The sequence below is a fragment of the Argentina silus genome (genome assembly GCF_951799395.1).
Source record: "Argentina silus genome assembly, chromosome: 8".
Taxonomy (NCBI): Eukaryota; Metazoa; Chordata; class Actinopteri; order Argentiniformes; family Argentinidae; genus Argentina; species Argentina silus.
In genome coordinates this window covers 10,082,422-10,099,921 of record NC_139662.1, presented here as the reverse complement: position 1 = coordinate 10,099,921, position 17,500 = coordinate 10,082,422, and the positions used below count along the sequence as shown (strand labels likewise).

The window sequence follows — 17,500 nt, the reverse complement described above, 5'->3', positions numbered from 1 at the left end:
AAGCGAGACGTTCTTTGGAAAGCGCCATTCATTCTTACGCAGATCACTGGAAACCACTAGAACATCATAAAAGTCGTCAATTTATCCATCATTAAGATCACTAACTTCCCATGAACTACCACCGGATGAAAACAGCAGAATAACGTAGAAGGAAATACCGTATGCATGTGGTTGACTACGTATTCGAACAGTTGTACCGCGACTTACCTCAAACTCTACATACTGTAACACAACAAGAACAACAAAAATAACAACAACAATAAAACAACAACATTTTTACAAGTTTAGTCTACTTGTGTTGTTCCTGGCCTGTGGCCTGGATGGGGTCTGTGCAACAGTGTTTTATGTCCTCCACTACATGTGTTAGAAATCAAGAACATGTACTCTCCTCAGACAGAGAGGACCCTTGACAGAAGCAACGGATAAAGCTTCTTTGTTTCTGAAATGATCTTGGATGTTTTTCAGTCCTGCCTTCTTTTTAATAATTCATTGCTTGTCTTGCCTGAGTCTGTGTACTTATACATATCATCAGATTTCCCATTGAATAAGTCCTTTGCAGACACACGGCACAGCCTACACTTTTTCAACCCCCCGTCAATACACGGCTAAAGGCAGAGAAAAACAGAGAGGCAGGCATAGGGGCCTTAAAAGAGCTTCTCAATGCCACCCGGTAAGATGAGAAACCACAAGAAAAACGTATGCTGCTTCAAACAGAGAGACTAGGGAAGACTGAAACAGATTGAAGTCTGACATTAAATCCCTCATGACTACACTGACCCTGAAATGGGGGTTGTTTGTGCTATACAGGATTATGATGGAACACGTATGCATTCTGTAGCCATAATGATAACCAAACACTGCACCGTTCGTAGACTGCCTACATTATGTCTGTGCTGTGGTCACATACAGGAAAGGAACAGAGGAACACATTTTTCGGTTCTGTATAGTTCAGTCCCTGCTTCCCCAAAAGCTCCAATCTCCCATACATTAGCTAGAGCTCGAGTTTTTGGCTGCAGACATCAAATAGGAAATATTCATGAGACAAATATGCTGTTTCTGTGACAGTGAGAAATGAACACTGCAGTATCTAGAGGAACAAGTCAGGTCTGATTTCAATTTGCCCACACAGACTGTGAGAAGGCTCTATTCATTCACAGTCAATTCAATTCTCTTTCCTCGCATTACCAACACAAACCCAGTCCTCCGGAGGCAATCATATCACAGAACGCAGAATTTGATTATGCACAGTGTAGAACTGGGAAGGAATCATCTGAGAACATTGCCATCTAGCGGCAGTATACAGGTAATGTAAATATGATAGTACAGTAGCCAAACTTTATTCATAGAGCAGCACGTTTCATAACCCAATGGAAACAATGCGCTCTACAGAAACTGAAACTTACAGGTTAACCAGATTGCAATTGAATCAAATACATGTTGTACACACTGTGTCCAATGTTGGGGGTAATGTTTCTGGAACATTTCAGTAAGATAGGTGTTCCTTCATCTCCCTTATTATGCAGCTGCCGCTACACCACTGTGTTATAGAGGACAGGAATAATGTGACCTGGAAAATGTCTGATATGACCTCATTGGTATTATGGCAGTATTTCCTCCCCACGTGGTGTGTGTGTGTGTGTGTGTGTGTGTGTGTGTGTGTGTGTGTGTGTGTGTGTGTGTGTGTGTGTGTGTGTGTGTGGGACTTTCCCCATCCTACTAGCATTAGTTGAGGTGGAGTTTCCTTACAAAGCATACCCTGCCATTGCCACATATCCATACAGTGCATGTGCAACACACACACACACACACATACACACACACACACACACATGTTACATTTACATTCATGGCATTTTACATAAATTAAAGCTGTGCTTTCTGGAGTCATACTGTAGTTCTACTGGAGACACTATCGTTAGTAGCCTACCAAAAAGGGAAACTGTCAACTTATGGAATCATCTACTATGAAGGGCTTGATCTCCCCAGGGATGTAATGGCAAACATAATAAGCGGGGCAAACCCTAATGCAAAGAACAGACACTTACTCAGCACAACAGATGGTTAAACCATATTCACAGAAATAGAAACGTGGGTAAATTGAGTTCATCCTCCACTACATCACTGAGTTTTACGGTACATAGTCAATACGATTCATAAGGTGTAGCCTGATCTGTAAGAAATAGTTCGATGAAGGCAGTTTGGCCCTAACGTCTGCACACTGACGCTGTGCAGACCGGGTCAAACAACATTCACAGGCAACTAGTTCCGAATTCACACTCCTGCACGCTAGATGGCAGTCCGACTCAGGGACTATGGTGAAGTGAATTCGGCAGCCCTCCGCTGGTAAACCCAAAAGAAAGAGAACAGCGACGTCCATTGGACGTTGAAGCAAGGTGTGAATGCGTATGCATCGCGGCCATGCAAGCAGGGGAACCCTGTGCTTGGAACCATGTGGAAGCGGCAGAAATTAATAGAATGGCGTTGTTTCCACTGTCATAATTAGCTTTCTAAGAGCGCCAACAACAAATCGAGCACAATTCAGTAGAGAAAAATGCTAATTATTTCTGAGACGCTCCATGCGTATTCTGTGGCAGTGCTCTTATTGTGTAGGAGTGAGGGGAAACACAGAAGAGTAGTCTTTTCTTTTTTGTAGTCCATGAACTACAAGTCCCATATGCTCTCTGTCGTTTCGTACGAGCGCTGTGGGGAAGAAGTGGATCCTTTTGGGACAGAGAGGGAGCGAAAGAGCTTTTCAATATAAATGGAGGTTTATGTGTAGCGGATCAGAATAACAGGAATATATATGCAAAATGGCGAAAGACCAGGAGGTCGAACGCATTGCTAAAAAGCTCGACAAAATGGTGCACAAAAAAAACACGGTAAGTTGAGTTGGCTGGTGTGGACGCGTCCACAGCATCCGAAATCAGGTAGGCAAGGCGTGAGTGTTGTGATGCCCGCTGGCTTGCTGCACCTTTGTACGGAGCGAAAATTCTGGAAAGCAAGAGAACCTGTGTTTGTTTTTTTGGTGCTCTATGAACTCTGTCTGGTTGGTTTATCATTAAATAATGTGTTGCAGAAGAATGTGAACGGGCGCGCTAGCAGCGCTACAATGTGCCCAGTGACCGCGGTAATGTCCACACATTGAAACATTGTTGCAATTACGCGGCGATTTCGTGTGGGTTGTGATTGCTAGGTCTCCCTCATACTACCCTGGCTGCTTCAATTAGGCTAATTAACATCGAAACAAACGATTAGCGGAATGATCTTAGTTAAGGTCTGGATGTTAAGTTAAGGTCTGGATGTTAAGTCGAAGGTTATCACATTCACGTGTTTTTTGTTTGTTTTTTGCGAACTCGGAAGCGGAGGATATCTTCCTGTACTTTTCCAATAGCCGATTTGTTGAGTGGCGATTTAGGCTCAATAATAGTTAGAATACTTTAATGTGCTCATCGATGACTTGCCTATAGGCCTCTCCTAAAGCTAAACCCTCTCGGATAGGCCAATGCATACTCACTACCCCGAACCGACTGTCCTCACCTATATTGATTTCTAACACATAAGCTACACAGCTGCTTTCACTCTTGCATGACGACTTGATGCGACAATACTTTTCTTGCTATCAATTCTATTTTTTTTATGTATATGTTGGAGGGCTCATTAGATGGTGGTAGACGTACTGTCTCCATAATTGATGAGCGTGTTTGCCCATCATTATTTTGGATTCAATGAAATCCTCGACAGCTGTTTGGTGTCCTCATCCTTTATTTTCACAACGCGGTGCTATACGTTTGTTGATGTGTGAGCTACGGTGGCTGAGTTGGCAGCTGGTAGGGTTCCAACTTTTCTCATGTTGATTTTCCACTACAGAGGGAATGTCAATTGTTTTTCATATATAAAGAACAATTCAGTTCTAGTCTACTAAATATCCACACTTTTTCCGACCCGTCAGTTCACATAATATGCAGGCCTATACATGCAAGGGACTTTGTTGCACACGCGAGACTGCATAGGCCTCATGACAAAGTTGAATCATTTTCATAGGTAAACATGTATTTATGAACTATGTTTAACATTTGATTTATTTCTTCTTCTTTTTGCAATGTATTGTTTATGCAACTGTTGTTTTTGTTTTATTGCCAAAGGATGGCGCCATAGATTTGCTGAGAGAACTGAAGAACATGAAAATGAATTTGGAGACTCTCCAGGTAAGATCCCACCCCCCACACACTGATGTTCAAACGTATTGCATAGCTTTCCAGAAATGTACTTGAGTTAAAATGTAGCACGTCACTTAACCCTCGCCTCTCCTCCATGTTGTGTATGTCTCAGTCTACCAGGATTGGCATGTCAGTGAACGCAGTGAGGAAGCAGAGCTCAGAGGAGGAGGTGCAGACTTTGGCCAAGTCACTCATCAAGTCCTGGAAGAAACTGCTGGGTATGGTGTGTGTGTGTGTGTGTGTGTGTGTGTGTGTGTGTGTGTGTGTGTGTGTGTGTGTGTGTGTGTGTGTGTGTGTGTAGGCCTGCCTCAAATCTATCTACTGTACATGTGGGATCCACATGCTGTAGACGGAGAGAGAGAATGGAAAATAAATAATAACCTCAACATGGTTTAGGAAAAAAAAGGTTTGCCTTGAGCAGACAGCAGCTTGGTAATAGATAGGAACCACCTGATCTTTTAAGACAAACCTTAACCTGTTGGATCTCAGTTGTCTTAAGACCCTTCCTCTCTTCAACTCCTTTGTCCTCTGCACCAATGTGAGCGCGCTGGGCTAATGAACGCCTGCTAGTCATCCACCATATTGCTTCCTCCCCAGCTTGATTTAAAATCAGTACAGATGGAAGAAGAGATGCGGAGAGGAAGCCACATCAAACCATTGAGATTTACCTCATGACATGAAAACAGATTAACCGTGTGTGTGTGTGTGTGTGTGTGTGTGTGTGTGTGTGTGTGTGTGTGTGTGTGTGTGTGTGTGTGTGTGTGTGTGTGTGTGTGTGTGTGTGTGTGTGTGTGTGTGTGTGCTTTCCACAGATGGTTCTGAGGGGAAGGGAGTGGCGGCGGAGGAGAAGAAGAGAGAGGGTTCTCCTCTGAGGTCGTCGACGTCCAAGGACAGCCCAGGGTCCAGCGACTGGAGGTGAGATCGCTGTCAACGCGTTAAGTTTCCCCCCCCGGTTTGACCCTCGCAACGTACCGTAGTTTGACTTCTGCCCAGCGCGCTCGCGGATTTGACGTCCGACAACGATGGACAAGGACGCACGAAACGAATACGCCGATGAAGCGGCGACCTCGTAGCCCAGTGGCGTCCAGAGCCTCCGCGCGGCACAGATCGGCCGGTGTCGATCCAACGGCCGGCGGATGTCTGTTGCAGCAGGCGGTTCGGTTGACGATTCTGCGCGGCACCGTGTTCAGACGGAACTTCAAACGCGGAGGCGTGGAGAGAAACAGGCTTTTTGCAAACCGTGTGGAGTTGCGCCGTCTGCGCCCAGCGCGGGGAACTCGTCTTCCGTGTCCCACTTTCACGTTTTGTTCCAGGCCTCGGAAGAGATTTGACAAGCCAAGTTTCTGTCGTGGCGTAATTCAATCAGAAACACTTATTTATTCCCTTTGAATTTGTGTTGTTGTTGTTGCGGCTCTCCGCTGAGACGATCTAGGTATCCCGTCCCCGTTGTATATGGAAGCTTGTCATGTTGAACACCATAGAAACGGTGTTAGATACAAGTGGGAACATTCTTTATTTATTAGTCATTTTAACGAGGTTTTAACCGGTGACGGAGGTACAGAGAGTTTTAGCACACCTGGCGGTTGTTATTGGTTGAGAAGATGCTCACAACAACATCTGATGCAGATTTGATGTTTTCTCCCCTTTTTTTATATGACATCTACAACCCAATGAAAACATCCATAATTGCGGCAAAATTTGACAGCCAAAATTGCGATTCAGCAAACCGCGCCATTCGTGTTTTTGTAATCGTTTTGACGGATCTAGTTTCTACCTAATCTGACGTATGTATTGTTTTCTTTCTGACCCCCCCCCCCCCCCCCCCCCCCCGTTAACTACACCCAGCAAGAAGCAGGAGCCGCAAAAGACTCCCACCACTCCCACCACCCCGACGACCCCCACCACCCCCAAGTTCACCTCCTTCCCCCCCGCCCCAGTCACCACGGACAGCGTGCGCACCAAGTGTAGAGAGCTGCTGGTGGCTGCCCTACAGACGGACGGTGAGAACCCTAACCCTAACCCCCGTGTGTGTCTGAGTGTGTGTCTTTTGTATCTGGATGCATGGGATGGAACGCTTGTTTGGTCAGAGTGAAAAGGCATACTGACTGACTCTCTCTTGTTTGATATTCCAGATGATCACAAAACCATTGGAGCAGACTGTGAGCACTTGGCTGCTCAGATTGAGGACTATATCCTTTTTAGTCTTTTTGTTCCGGTGGTGAGGTCAGGATCAAGTTCAGGCTCAGGGTTAGGGGTTAGGGGCTAGGGGTTGAGTAGGGGTATGGGGGCTTGTGTGTAGTGTCTCTCTACTGGCCACTGCTGCCTTCCTTGACTGCACCCGTGACCTCACGTATCTACCAGGACTTCAAGTCCACGGACGTCAAGTACAAGGCCAGGCTGAGGAGCCGCATCTCCAACCTCAAGGACCAGAAGAACCCCGACCTGAGACGCAACGTGCTCTGTGGAAACATCTCCGCCGACCGCATCGCCAACATGTCCGCAGAGGTGTGTGTGTGTGTATCTGTCTATATGTGTGTGTGTACTTCATGTTTGATACTTAAGACAGTTGAAATATGTCTGGAGGATTACCGCAAAAGCTATATACGTGTGTGTGTGTGTGTGTGTGTGTGTGCCACAGGAGATGGCGAGTAACGAGCTGAAGGAGATGAGGAAGGCTCTGACCAAGGAGTCGATCCGTGAACACCAGCTCTCCAAAGTGGGCGGCACGGAGACGGACATGTTCCAGTGCGGGAAGTGCCGGGGCAAGAACTGCACCTACACACAGGTACCGACTGGGCTTCCCCGTTCACATCCCGGACCTACTCCTTCTCACATCCTCATGCAGGTTCTCCGACGGGAACAGACAGTAGGATAGAGTTGAGGAGGGTGTACTTGCCTTACGCCATTGTATGTATTACTACACGCATGCATTATTATCCAAAACACGTGTGATGATCACTTAACGAATAGCGGACAGTTCATGTGTTCAGTCAGTAGAGCGCAGGGAAGTAGAGGTGTGGGTGGGTGGGTGGCAGTGTGGGTGGGTGGATATGGTACATGTGTGTCATTGGTATGCGTGTTCTCTGCTCATCTACATGGATACGGTCTCTTCCTCGCGTCTCAGGTGCAAACACGCAGTGCTGATGAACCCATGACCACCTTCGTGCTGTGCAACGAGTGTGGCAACCGATGGAAGGTAAGCAGGGCCCCTCATCTCTCTGTCTCTCTCTCCGTCTCTCTCTCTATCTGTTATCTGTTGGTGATGTCTAAATGAACCCACGGCCCCGTATCGTGGAGATTTCTTCACCGTACCTTTTTATATATACAGTGGGGGAAATAATTATTTGATCCCCTGCTGATTTTGTTAGTTTGCCCGATTACAAAGAAATGAGCGGTCTATACTTTTTATGGTACTTTTAGTTTAACAAATGGAGACAGAATATCAACAAAGAAGTCCAGATAAAACACATTATATAAAGTTATAAATTAATTTGCATTTGATCGAAAGAAATAAGTATTTGATCCCCCTACAAACCAGCAAGAATTCTGGCTCATACAGACTGGTTATATGCCCATGAGGCACACAGATTAGTCCTGTCACTTTAGGAAAAGTACTCCTAATCTCTGCTTGTTATGGGTATAAAAGACACCTGTCAATAGAATCAATCTCTTCCATTCCAACCTCTCCACCACCATGGGCAAGACCAAAGAACATTCAAAGGACATCAGGGTAAGAGTTGTAGACCTGCACAAGGCTGGAATGGGCTACAAGACCATCAGCAAGAAGCTTGGTGAGAAGGAGACAACTGTTGGTGCAATTATTAGAAAATGGAAGAAATACAAAATAACCATCAATCGCCCTCGGCCTAGAGCTCCATGCAAGATCTTGCCTCGTGGAGTAAGGATGATCATGAGAAGGGTGAGGGATCAGCCCAGAACTACACGGGGGGAGCTTGGTAATGATCTCAAGGCAGCTGGGACCACAGTCACCAAGAAAACCATTGGTAACACACTACACCGTAACGGATTGAAATCCTGCAGTGCCCGCAAGGTCCCCCTGCTCAAGAAGGCCCATGTACAGGCCCATCTGAAGTTTGCCAATGAACACCTAAATGATTCAGAGAAGGCTTGGGAGAAGGTGATGTGGTCAGATGAGACCAAAATTGAACTCTGGCATAAATTCGACTCTTCGTGTTTGGAGGGAGAGAAATGATGAATGCTACAATCCCAAGAACACCATCCCCACCGTCAAACACGGAGGTGGAAACATTATGCTTTGGGGTTGTTTCTCTGCTAAGGGTACAGGACGACTTCACTGCATTGAGGGGCCAATGGACGGGGCCATGTACCATAAGATCTTGGACGAGAACCTCCTTCCCTCAGCCAGAGCACTGAGGATGGGTTGTGGATGGGTCTTCCAGCATGACAATGACCCAAAACATACAGCCAAGGCAACAAAGGAGTGGCTCAAGAAGAAGCACACTAAGGTCATGGAGTGGCCTAGCTAGTCTCCAGACCTTAATCCTATAGAAAATTTGTGGAGGGAGCTGAAGCTTCGAGTTGCCAAGCAAAAGCCTTGAAACCTTCAGGATTTGGAGAGGATCTGTAAAGAGGAGTGGACCAAAATCCCTCCTGAGATGTGTGCAAACCTGGTGACCTAACTATAAGAAACGTCTGACTTCTGTGCTTGCCAGCAATGGTTCTTCCACTAAGTACTAAGTCATGTTTTGCTTGGGGATCCAATACTTATTTCCTTCGATCAAATGCAAATGAATTTATAACTTTATATAATGTCTTTTTTCTGGACTTCTTTGTTGATATTCTGTCTCTATTTGTTAAAATAAAAGTACCATAAAAATTATAGACCGCTCATTTCTTTGTAATCGGGCAAACTAACAAAATCAGCAGGGGATCAAATAATTATTTCCCCCACTGTGTGTATATATATATATATATATATATATATATATATATAGTACCAGTCAAAAGTTTGGACACAAACTTGCCAAGAGTGTGCAAAGCTATCAAAGCAAAAGGTGGCTACTTTGAAGAATCTAAAATCTAAAATATATTCTGGTATATACACTTTTTTGTTTACTACATAATTCCATATGTGTTCCTTCATAGTTTTGATGTCTTCAATATTAATCTACAATGTAGAAAATAATAAAAAAAAATAAAGAAAAACCATTGAATGAGAAGGTGTGTCCAAACTTTTGACTGGTACTGTATATTGATTTTTTTTTTTTAATTTAATTTGCACACACATTAACAAATGAAAGACAGCATTAAGAAATAAAAGGCATTGTGCAGGGGAGGTTAAGAACCCCTGTAGGGGCTTGTGGTCCTCTGTGGCTCAGTGGGTAGAGCAAGGCGCTAACAACGCTTAGGTTGTGGGTTTGATTCCCGCTGGGACCATATATACTTGTATATAAGTATATATACTTATGTATGCACTCACTGCAATGTAAGTCGCTTTGGATAAAAGCGTCAGCTAAATGGCATATATTGTTGAGAAATACATTCCTAAAAGCAAGAGAAAATGAATGCAAATAAATAATTAAAAACAAAGGAATAAAGATATGTCACAACAAAAAAAAGCAAACAATATAACTTAGAATTTAGCCGTCTGATTAGCTGGGTAGAATTTCCACCATATTTCTTAGTGTTTAGTTTCTATCATATTTTCAGGTCTTAAGTAATGCTTAGGAGGTAGGGTCTCGGAGTAGATTTTTAATTTGGCGTGTGTTAGTGTGAGAAGGGTTTGAGCCAATGACTGAGCATACATTTCTTAACCTTGACTTATCAGGAGGGTGTCTCAGGGTGACCTGAGGGCTTGGGGAAGTGAAAGCATGGGGGCTATGGTGTCCTTTTATCAAGCCTGCTGCACTCCTGCAGCTTGACCACAAGGTGGCGGTAGACATTGAAAAGCAGAGAGAACTTTTAGTAGCACTATCAAGGAAGTCAAGTTGGCATGATTGTATAATGAAGTCAGTATCCAGAATTATAACGTCTCTCACATTTAAGAGAATACAGCACACATACATGTAACCAAATGGTCTCTCTCTCTCTTTCTCACCAGTTCTGTTAAGTAGAGGAAAGTTCCGGATTTGCCACAAGAGGCAATGACAAGGATGAAGTGGACCTGAATCTATTTTGTTACAACTGCAGACTGATTGTTTTCCTTTTTTTTTCTTTTTTTTTTTCTTTTCTTTTTGATACATTATTTTTTATACATATTCATAAATCTGTAATATATTTGGATCGAATGTTGCCATCTGATTAGCTTTTTGGTTTAATTTGGTTTATTTTTTTGCCCCTTTTGAGCACTTCCTGTGTAATCTTCAAACCGTTTTTGCTTTGATAACGTTAGTTTATGCTAGCTAGCTTGCTAACAAGGTTCTGCTTTTGGACTTTGGGGTTATGGTTGTGCCTTTCTTGACCCCTCGGTGCCGTGGTTCATTACTTCTATAGTTTTATACACTATCGCTGTATATAGAACAAGCCGTTGTTTGAAAATGTGCTTGGAGCAATTCTACACTGTCTTACATGCTACGCCACCACACGGGCACTTAGAGTATCCATTTTAGCTTTCAGTTCTGCTGTGACCAAGCTAGAAACGGGAGGATCTGAAGATATGTGGATTAGTAGAAAAGTGAAATGATAGGAGAATTTGAGATTAAATATTTCTCTCTATCCCATCTCTGCCTGTTTGTTATCCGTAGTATAAAGGGCAGAGGTGAGGTAGACTAGAGCTGAGCTTCCTGACAAAAACTATTGACTGGTTTAAAAAGTTTTGTCATACAAGTGATTTTTTTTGTATGTATCCATTTGTCCTCCCTGCGGGAACTTGTCAATTTAATTAAAAACACATGTAAGGAGTGTGGAAAGAGATGTTGTGGTGATCTGTTCTTTCAGTGCTGGTTTGTGTCCTTTTCTGTACATTAGGGGCCGGGAAGGCAACTTGGAATACAAATGTAGAGGCTGTCAATACAGTTTCAAGCATCTGCGTACACTGCTAGGGACACACACGTTCTACACATGCCACTTACTCTCGTACACCTGCCACACGCTCCCCCAGTGAATGAGCATTGCCCATCACTAGTCCTCCCAGCATGAGGTGTAAGTTTCTGTACCATGGGAACGTAGAAGGGAGAATGAGGAACTAACTACCCTTGGCAGCTTTCTCACCTGACTGTTATGCGTAACATACAACCTGTCTGACTGCGTGGCACGCCCTTATAAGGACTCCTAGAGGCTACACTGCTGGGTTCACTGATGTGACAGATGGGGGGGTGGGGGCGGGTTTGAACCTGGGGTCTCCCACACCATGCGGAAGACACAAGCGTCTACCATTAGGCCAAGAGGACATCCTCAAGGTCAGAGGGCAACACTTGCATACATTACATGCATACATTCAGACATAATGACAAAATGCAGTAGACATGTCTACCATTATGGCGGGTTCCCCAGACGTACAGCCCATTACAGGTAAACCCAGTCTTTGCACCGAATCACTCTTTCAATCGAAACTCTGTCGTTTAGAAGTAGGCTTAATCTGTGTCCAGGAAACGGGTCAATCGTGTCAGAATTGTACTGGTTACGGTAACTGTTTGGGTGCCTTGCTCTCCTCCAGCCTGTCGCGACAGACAGACAGACAAACAGACAGGACCGGCCAGAGCTCTTGAGTGCATAGCGGTGAACGGAGCCCATTGTTTGTTTTGGCAATACAAGGTTATTTCCATACGTGTGGATCAAGCGAGTGGGACAGGGCCGTGAAATCCCTCAGCGTTACAGGCATGAGCCGCATCCAAAGACTTTTAATTACGGGTCTGATTAGGGATTAGGACCCAGATTCACTCCATGTCTGGTGTTGATGGTATTTACGCCACGGGTCACTGGTGCTGTGTAGGGGTCTATGTTTAGTACACTTTGTCTCTGTCTCAAGGCTCAGCTGGTTGAAGACAGGAGGAAAGGGAACTGTTTGTTAAATATCTGCTCTTTGTGAGTTGCTAGCTTAAGAGGATCCCTGGCTCCAGATGTGTCTGCTTTTGCCAACTTCTTTAACTGTCATTGTGAGGCTAGACTACAATAGTCATGTCACACTAGACAACAATAGTCAGGGAAGTTGGCTCAGCAGAGATCTGGAGCCAGGGCTCCTTATAGACTACCGTTGACAGTAAATGCATACATTACCCATTTCTGCAAGTACAGTACTGTGAATGGTAACACACATCATTACAAACCGTTGGCTGGAATGCCGGTCGTCAACCAAATCACTCTTGTCTGTTTATTTAATGGTTAGTGAGAGGAGTGGGGCAGTCCCACTTTTATATTGTTCATTTGTATTGGGTAGAGATAGTGAAGAAAGACAGGAAGGTAAGGAGGAGAGGGTATGTCAGCAGGGGCCGGATTCAAACCCAATGCCGACATGGGCATATGTGCACTGTAGGCCATGGTACTGGACCACCCCAGGCCATGAGTCTTGTCTGTTTCTTAACAAGCTATCAGGAAGAAGTCCACAGGACACACACCATGCTGTAGACATGTCCAACTAGAGGAAGTGGTTGTTGAATGTTCCCTGTTCTATACATTTCAAATGGCAGTGGCCTTCATTGTTGTAAACACTCAGTGCCAGTGATAGGTTAGGGACTTCCTCTTGCTCTCTTCCCCCTATCCTGTTTCAGACAGAGAGAAGAGAGTGAAGAGTTCAAGGTAATGGAAGTACATTTGATTACACTTGAGGAGAAGGCTGTTTAGTGGTCAGAGGAGGGGTTTAAGAGAGCTACAGGTTCACATAAGGGTCACTGGGCCATCCGGTTGTTTTGGTACAACACACACACGCATACACGCGCACACACACACACACACACACAAACACACACACACAAACACACACGACAAGGAACAGCACAGCAGAGAGGTTTAACGCCAAGACAGTTAGCAACAGCCGTTACAATTGTTTATATTGTGGTTGCTCAGCTTAGTATGAGGAACAAGGAAATTCCCACATGAATAATAATAACACAAACGTCTTTATTGTTTTCATAATCTCCTCTTTTTAGAAAAAAAATAAATAAAAAGTATCTGCGACTGAAACAAAGGTGTACAATTACAGAGATCAACAGGAAGGACCAGGTGTAAAGGTGGTGGATTCCTCTTCCTGTTCTCCACAACTGTCATCCATTCAACAGGTGGCCCCCTGTTGGCGGAGGAGTGTAACTGCAGACGATGTGGCCACTGGCTTTGTCAGCACCAACAGTGGGCTACAGCAAAAAAAGATGGCAGAAAATATAACAAAAATGAACCAGAAATTTTGCTCTGGATGTTCATCCTCATAATTTTGAAAATAAAAAAATATTTTCTTTAGACAAAGCTGAAATAATAATAATTTAAAAAAAAGAAGGGACACATTCCACTTGAGCTCATATACATGTATGGCGCGCACACACACACACACACACACACACACACACATCCATGTTGACAGTGTGTTTGCCCTGCATATCTGAGACTTGTTTGAGGTGTGTGAAGGCTTGATTTGGCACCTTTGAGGAAGTCTTTGAGGAAGCTGTAAACAGGCTCTCAGACTCTCCAAAGCAACACGACGTTAAGGTCTAAATACTGTACAATGCAATGTTAGCCTGAGCCCAGAGATCAGTGAGACTCAAAACAATGATGGGAGCCAGAGGTTAGGTAACTAATACAGTATCTGTTTACAGTATCTGAGGTACTGCAGAGGTAAAGAAAATGGCTGCCAGATATCTGTACTTCTGAGCGTTGTGGGACTGACTGCTCTGCCCTCCTCTCTCACCTACCTCCCTTCCCTGCTCTGCTTCCAGGTCTTGTGTTTGCTTGTCTGCTTGACCTGCAGTGAGTGTGTGTGTGTGTGTGTGTGTGTGTGTGTGTGTGTGCGCGCGCGTGCGTGTGTGTGCGCATATGTATCAGTGCTTGTGTGATCGTGTGGCACCAGACACTTTAGTCTGGGTATGAGGTTAGTGGTTGTGTAGTACCTATGAACACAACTTTGCGCAATAGAAATCATCTAAAAGGCCAGTGTTCATACAGCACATGTCTTCATATACAGACATAAGTATAGAACATACATCATTGAAAAACAAAAAACAAACAATATACACTCACTCATGCAGGCTCTTACATTTTCAGAGCCAATACAAATACTTTCAGTATGCAAACGTCACTCCAGGCCCAGAGTAAGTTTCAATTTAGTAAGTATACTAAATTGAAATCAATTACTCTAATAAAGTTTCATGATATTTATTGATAAATGATATCCATTTATTTACAAAATAATAATGCGATTTCGACACCTGTCAAAATAAAAGCCATGCTGCAAAGTGCAAATGATATCTCGTCAAAATGACTGTGTGAGTAAATTAGCTCGTTTGTCTTAATTCATGGTTTGGGTTAGGCAGTGAGGATAAGGTTAGGAGTGAGGTTAAGGTTAGGGGTTATGGAGAGCACATTTTAGCAGAGAAACAGTTTTCCTTCCTGTTTAGTAGCAGCATGGCCCAATAGGGACAACCTTACCCTAGAGCACCAGAGAGTTAGGATGCGTTCTATTTCCCGACCCTTTTCTTGGAAGTGTGGACTTGTGCGCTTCCCTGCAGGCGTTTAAAAGGCAATGGACAGGTGTACGAGAAAAATAGTGGAAACTGCCTCAAGCCCTGTGTGCTTCCACTTAAAACGTGCACTTTCAAATTCACGTAGGGGAGTGCACATCAGTGACGCTTCAGGAAATGGGTAGAGAATTGGCACGCAGCATCAGGGGGGACTTGCTAGTCAATGTAGATGTACAATAACAGAACGGACTCAGGAGTATAGAAATATGAAACAACAGCAGATCTGAGGAAAGTTTATATGCGTCTGCTGCTGTTCCTCTTGACATGACTTCAGTGTTGAAGGTCCTCTTGGTCGATTCTTCAGCTTACAGCTTACTGGTTTCTTACAATCTCACCCTGGCGTCCTTCAACCAAACCAGAGAGCATCTCAAACCTGTTGTCATCAACTAGGTGGTAAAATGACTGTGATGCTATAGCTCTATGAATAACCCCCTTGTTTGATGAGACTAAGGCGCCATTTTGAAAGTGTGAAAACTCTATAAATACATCTTTTTTTTTTTCTGGATCCAGTCATGGTGAAGAAGACTTGTACTACAGTAGAGACATCTGTGGCCAGGAGCGGCAAAAAAGTTCAAGTTAAAAGCAAAACTGTGGACATACTGGATAACAAAGAGCTGTGGGTTTTTACACACACACACACACACACACACACACACACACACACACACACACACACAGTGATGCAATGACGCGTAGAGTACAGGAGGTGACAGCATTGCAGTAAGGAGGCCAAGGGAATCGTAGGTTGGTAGAGGCTGGTGGAGGTAGAAATTGAAGGACGGGCTCATTGTCAAGCATGGAACGGAATCAGGAACGGTATCATATAGAACACACATGCGCATTTGGTATCAATGGTATCATACAGGCATTTCTAACCCTAACCCTAACCCTAACCCTAACCCTAACCCTAACCCTCCACCAGCCTCCACTGATGTATACAGTACTATATGGAAGTAGTTCACATTGTTACCACTACATCTCTTTTTTTCTTTTACCGCCCCCCCCCCCCTCTTCCCTCCCCTCTCCTTTCTCTCTCTCTCTTTCTCTCTTTTCCCGTTCCAATTCATTTAGCTTTGATGATGTGAAGAACAATGCAGGCCTGTTGAAGCCGTCTCTGTGGTCTGAAGTCGAGGCCAGTCATTGGTCGATCGGTCAGTCCCGCTAATGGGTTGAGGGACACTGAGAATCCGAAGACACTCGGATGGAATGTTCAAGGGCAATCCAGTGGTTATACAACCCTCCCATTGACCCTTGGCTGGACACCTTCCACCAATCAAGAGTTCAGGTCACGAGTTCACAGCATGTTACCAGAAGTACCAGGGTCTATTGGCTTCTCAGTCCAAAGCGATGCTGGAGCAACATTGGCCTAAGAAGCAAATCATGTTAGACAAGAATGACATTTCTCCAGTTGCACAACTATCTGTAAACACACACACACACGCACACACACACGCGCACACACACACGCACACATACACGCACACACACACACACACACACACACACACACACACACACACACACACACACACACACACACACACACACACACACACACACACACACATACAGTTTTAATGTTTCCTTTAGTTGATTTGTATGGCCATCGTTATTGTCTTTGCTATGATCAATGTTATGTATAAAACAGATGTAGGCCTTTGTGTAAGCCACTATGATCTGTGGTTATCACACACGTCCCTACATATAGTGTATAGTGTATTTATAAGTATGTGTGAGAGAGTCTTAATACATGACTAGAGAGCTCGACAGCTCTTTTTGACAGCATTCAAGTGTGTTTCCTGACAATAAAAAAGGGACAAGCCCAAACACAAACCATCTGCAGTTCAGCACCCGCAATCGGGGTGCCGTTCTCTACCTACAGGGGGTGCCAGAGCAACAGAACCTCCCGAAAGTAACACAAGAAAAACAGAAAAGAAGAAAACTTGGAAGCACTCGCGTGCTTAGATGATTGACAGCTTGCTCGGGTTGCGTTGGATGTTCAAGGGTTTCTGTTTATATATGTACAATAAAATCACAGTTTAACAAAATATAAAATAAATAACATTAATAATACTAAGTTAAATGCATTTGAGTGACAAGTCTGATTAAGACCTAGGCATCTTTTTTTTTCTCTTCTTTATAACTACAGACATCTGTTGTCCTCAACTCCTTTTTCCATATAGCAGTTGTTAACAATTCATTAGCATTTTGTATATATTTTTTTTGTCTTTTTTTTAATATGTTTTTTCTTTTTGCACCTGGGATTACCTCTATAGCCCCTCCCTCCCCCGATCAACCCATCAGCGCTCAGCCCAATGCCTCAGACAGCCAATCACAGCAGGGAGACAGTGGAGAGGTCAGAGGTGAGAGTTCACAAAAGCAGAGTAGAGCAGCAGTGCCCAGGCCAGGCCGTTCTAGCCCTGGCCTGCCGAGGGTTGGGACTGTATAGAAAGTAGACTCCAGTGTCTTATTGCAGAGTTTCTCTGGGCTCTCTTCAAATTGTGACGTCAGGAGAAAAATATTATCAACATATATGTATTTACATATATTAAAAAAAAAAGAAAAAAAAAAAAGTTGTTGTAAATCAGTAGTTGGAGCTGAAGTAGCAGGAGCCACAGGCAGTGGAATGGTCCAACAGAT

At 44.1% G+C, this 17,500-nt stretch overlaps 2 protein-coding genes across 2 annotated transcripts in view; one reads left to right on the top strand and one right to left on the bottom strand.

The window, feature by feature from the left end:
* Positions 1-2,424: 2,424 nt before the first annotated feature.
* Positions 2,425-17,500, top strand: part of tcea2 (transcription elongation factor A (SII), 2) — a 15,256-nt gene continuing 180 nt past the window's right edge. The window contains exons 1-10 of the mRNA XM_083675436.1: positions 2,425-2,879; positions 4,143-4,205; positions 4,330-4,435; positions 5,030-5,132; positions 6,063-6,217; positions 6,350-6,406; positions 6,568-6,722; positions 6,856-7,002; positions 7,342-7,413; positions 10,300-11,100. Of these exons, the coding sequence (XP_083531562.1) occupies positions 2,811-2,879; positions 4,143-4,205; positions 4,330-4,435; positions 5,030-5,132; positions 6,063-6,217; positions 6,350-6,406; positions 6,568-6,722; positions 6,856-7,002; positions 7,342-7,413; positions 10,300-10,308 (936 nt within the window). The 5' untranslated portion in view covers positions 2,425-2,810 and the 3' untranslated portion in view covers positions 10,309-11,100. The remainder of the gene's footprint in view (positions 2,880-4,142; positions 4,206-4,329; positions 4,436-5,029; positions 5,133-6,062; positions 6,218-6,349; positions 6,407-6,567; positions 6,723-6,855; positions 7,003-7,341; positions 7,414-10,299; positions 11,101-17,500) is intronic.
* rgs19 (regulator of G protein signaling 19) overlaps positions 16,853-17,500 on the bottom strand; it is a 5,220-nt gene continuing 4,572 nt past the window's right edge. The window contains exon 2 of the mRNA XM_083675437.1: positions 16,853-17,500. This exon is cut by the window's right edge and continues 1,019 nt beyond it. The gene's annotated coding sequence lies outside the window, so the exon portion shown is untranslated.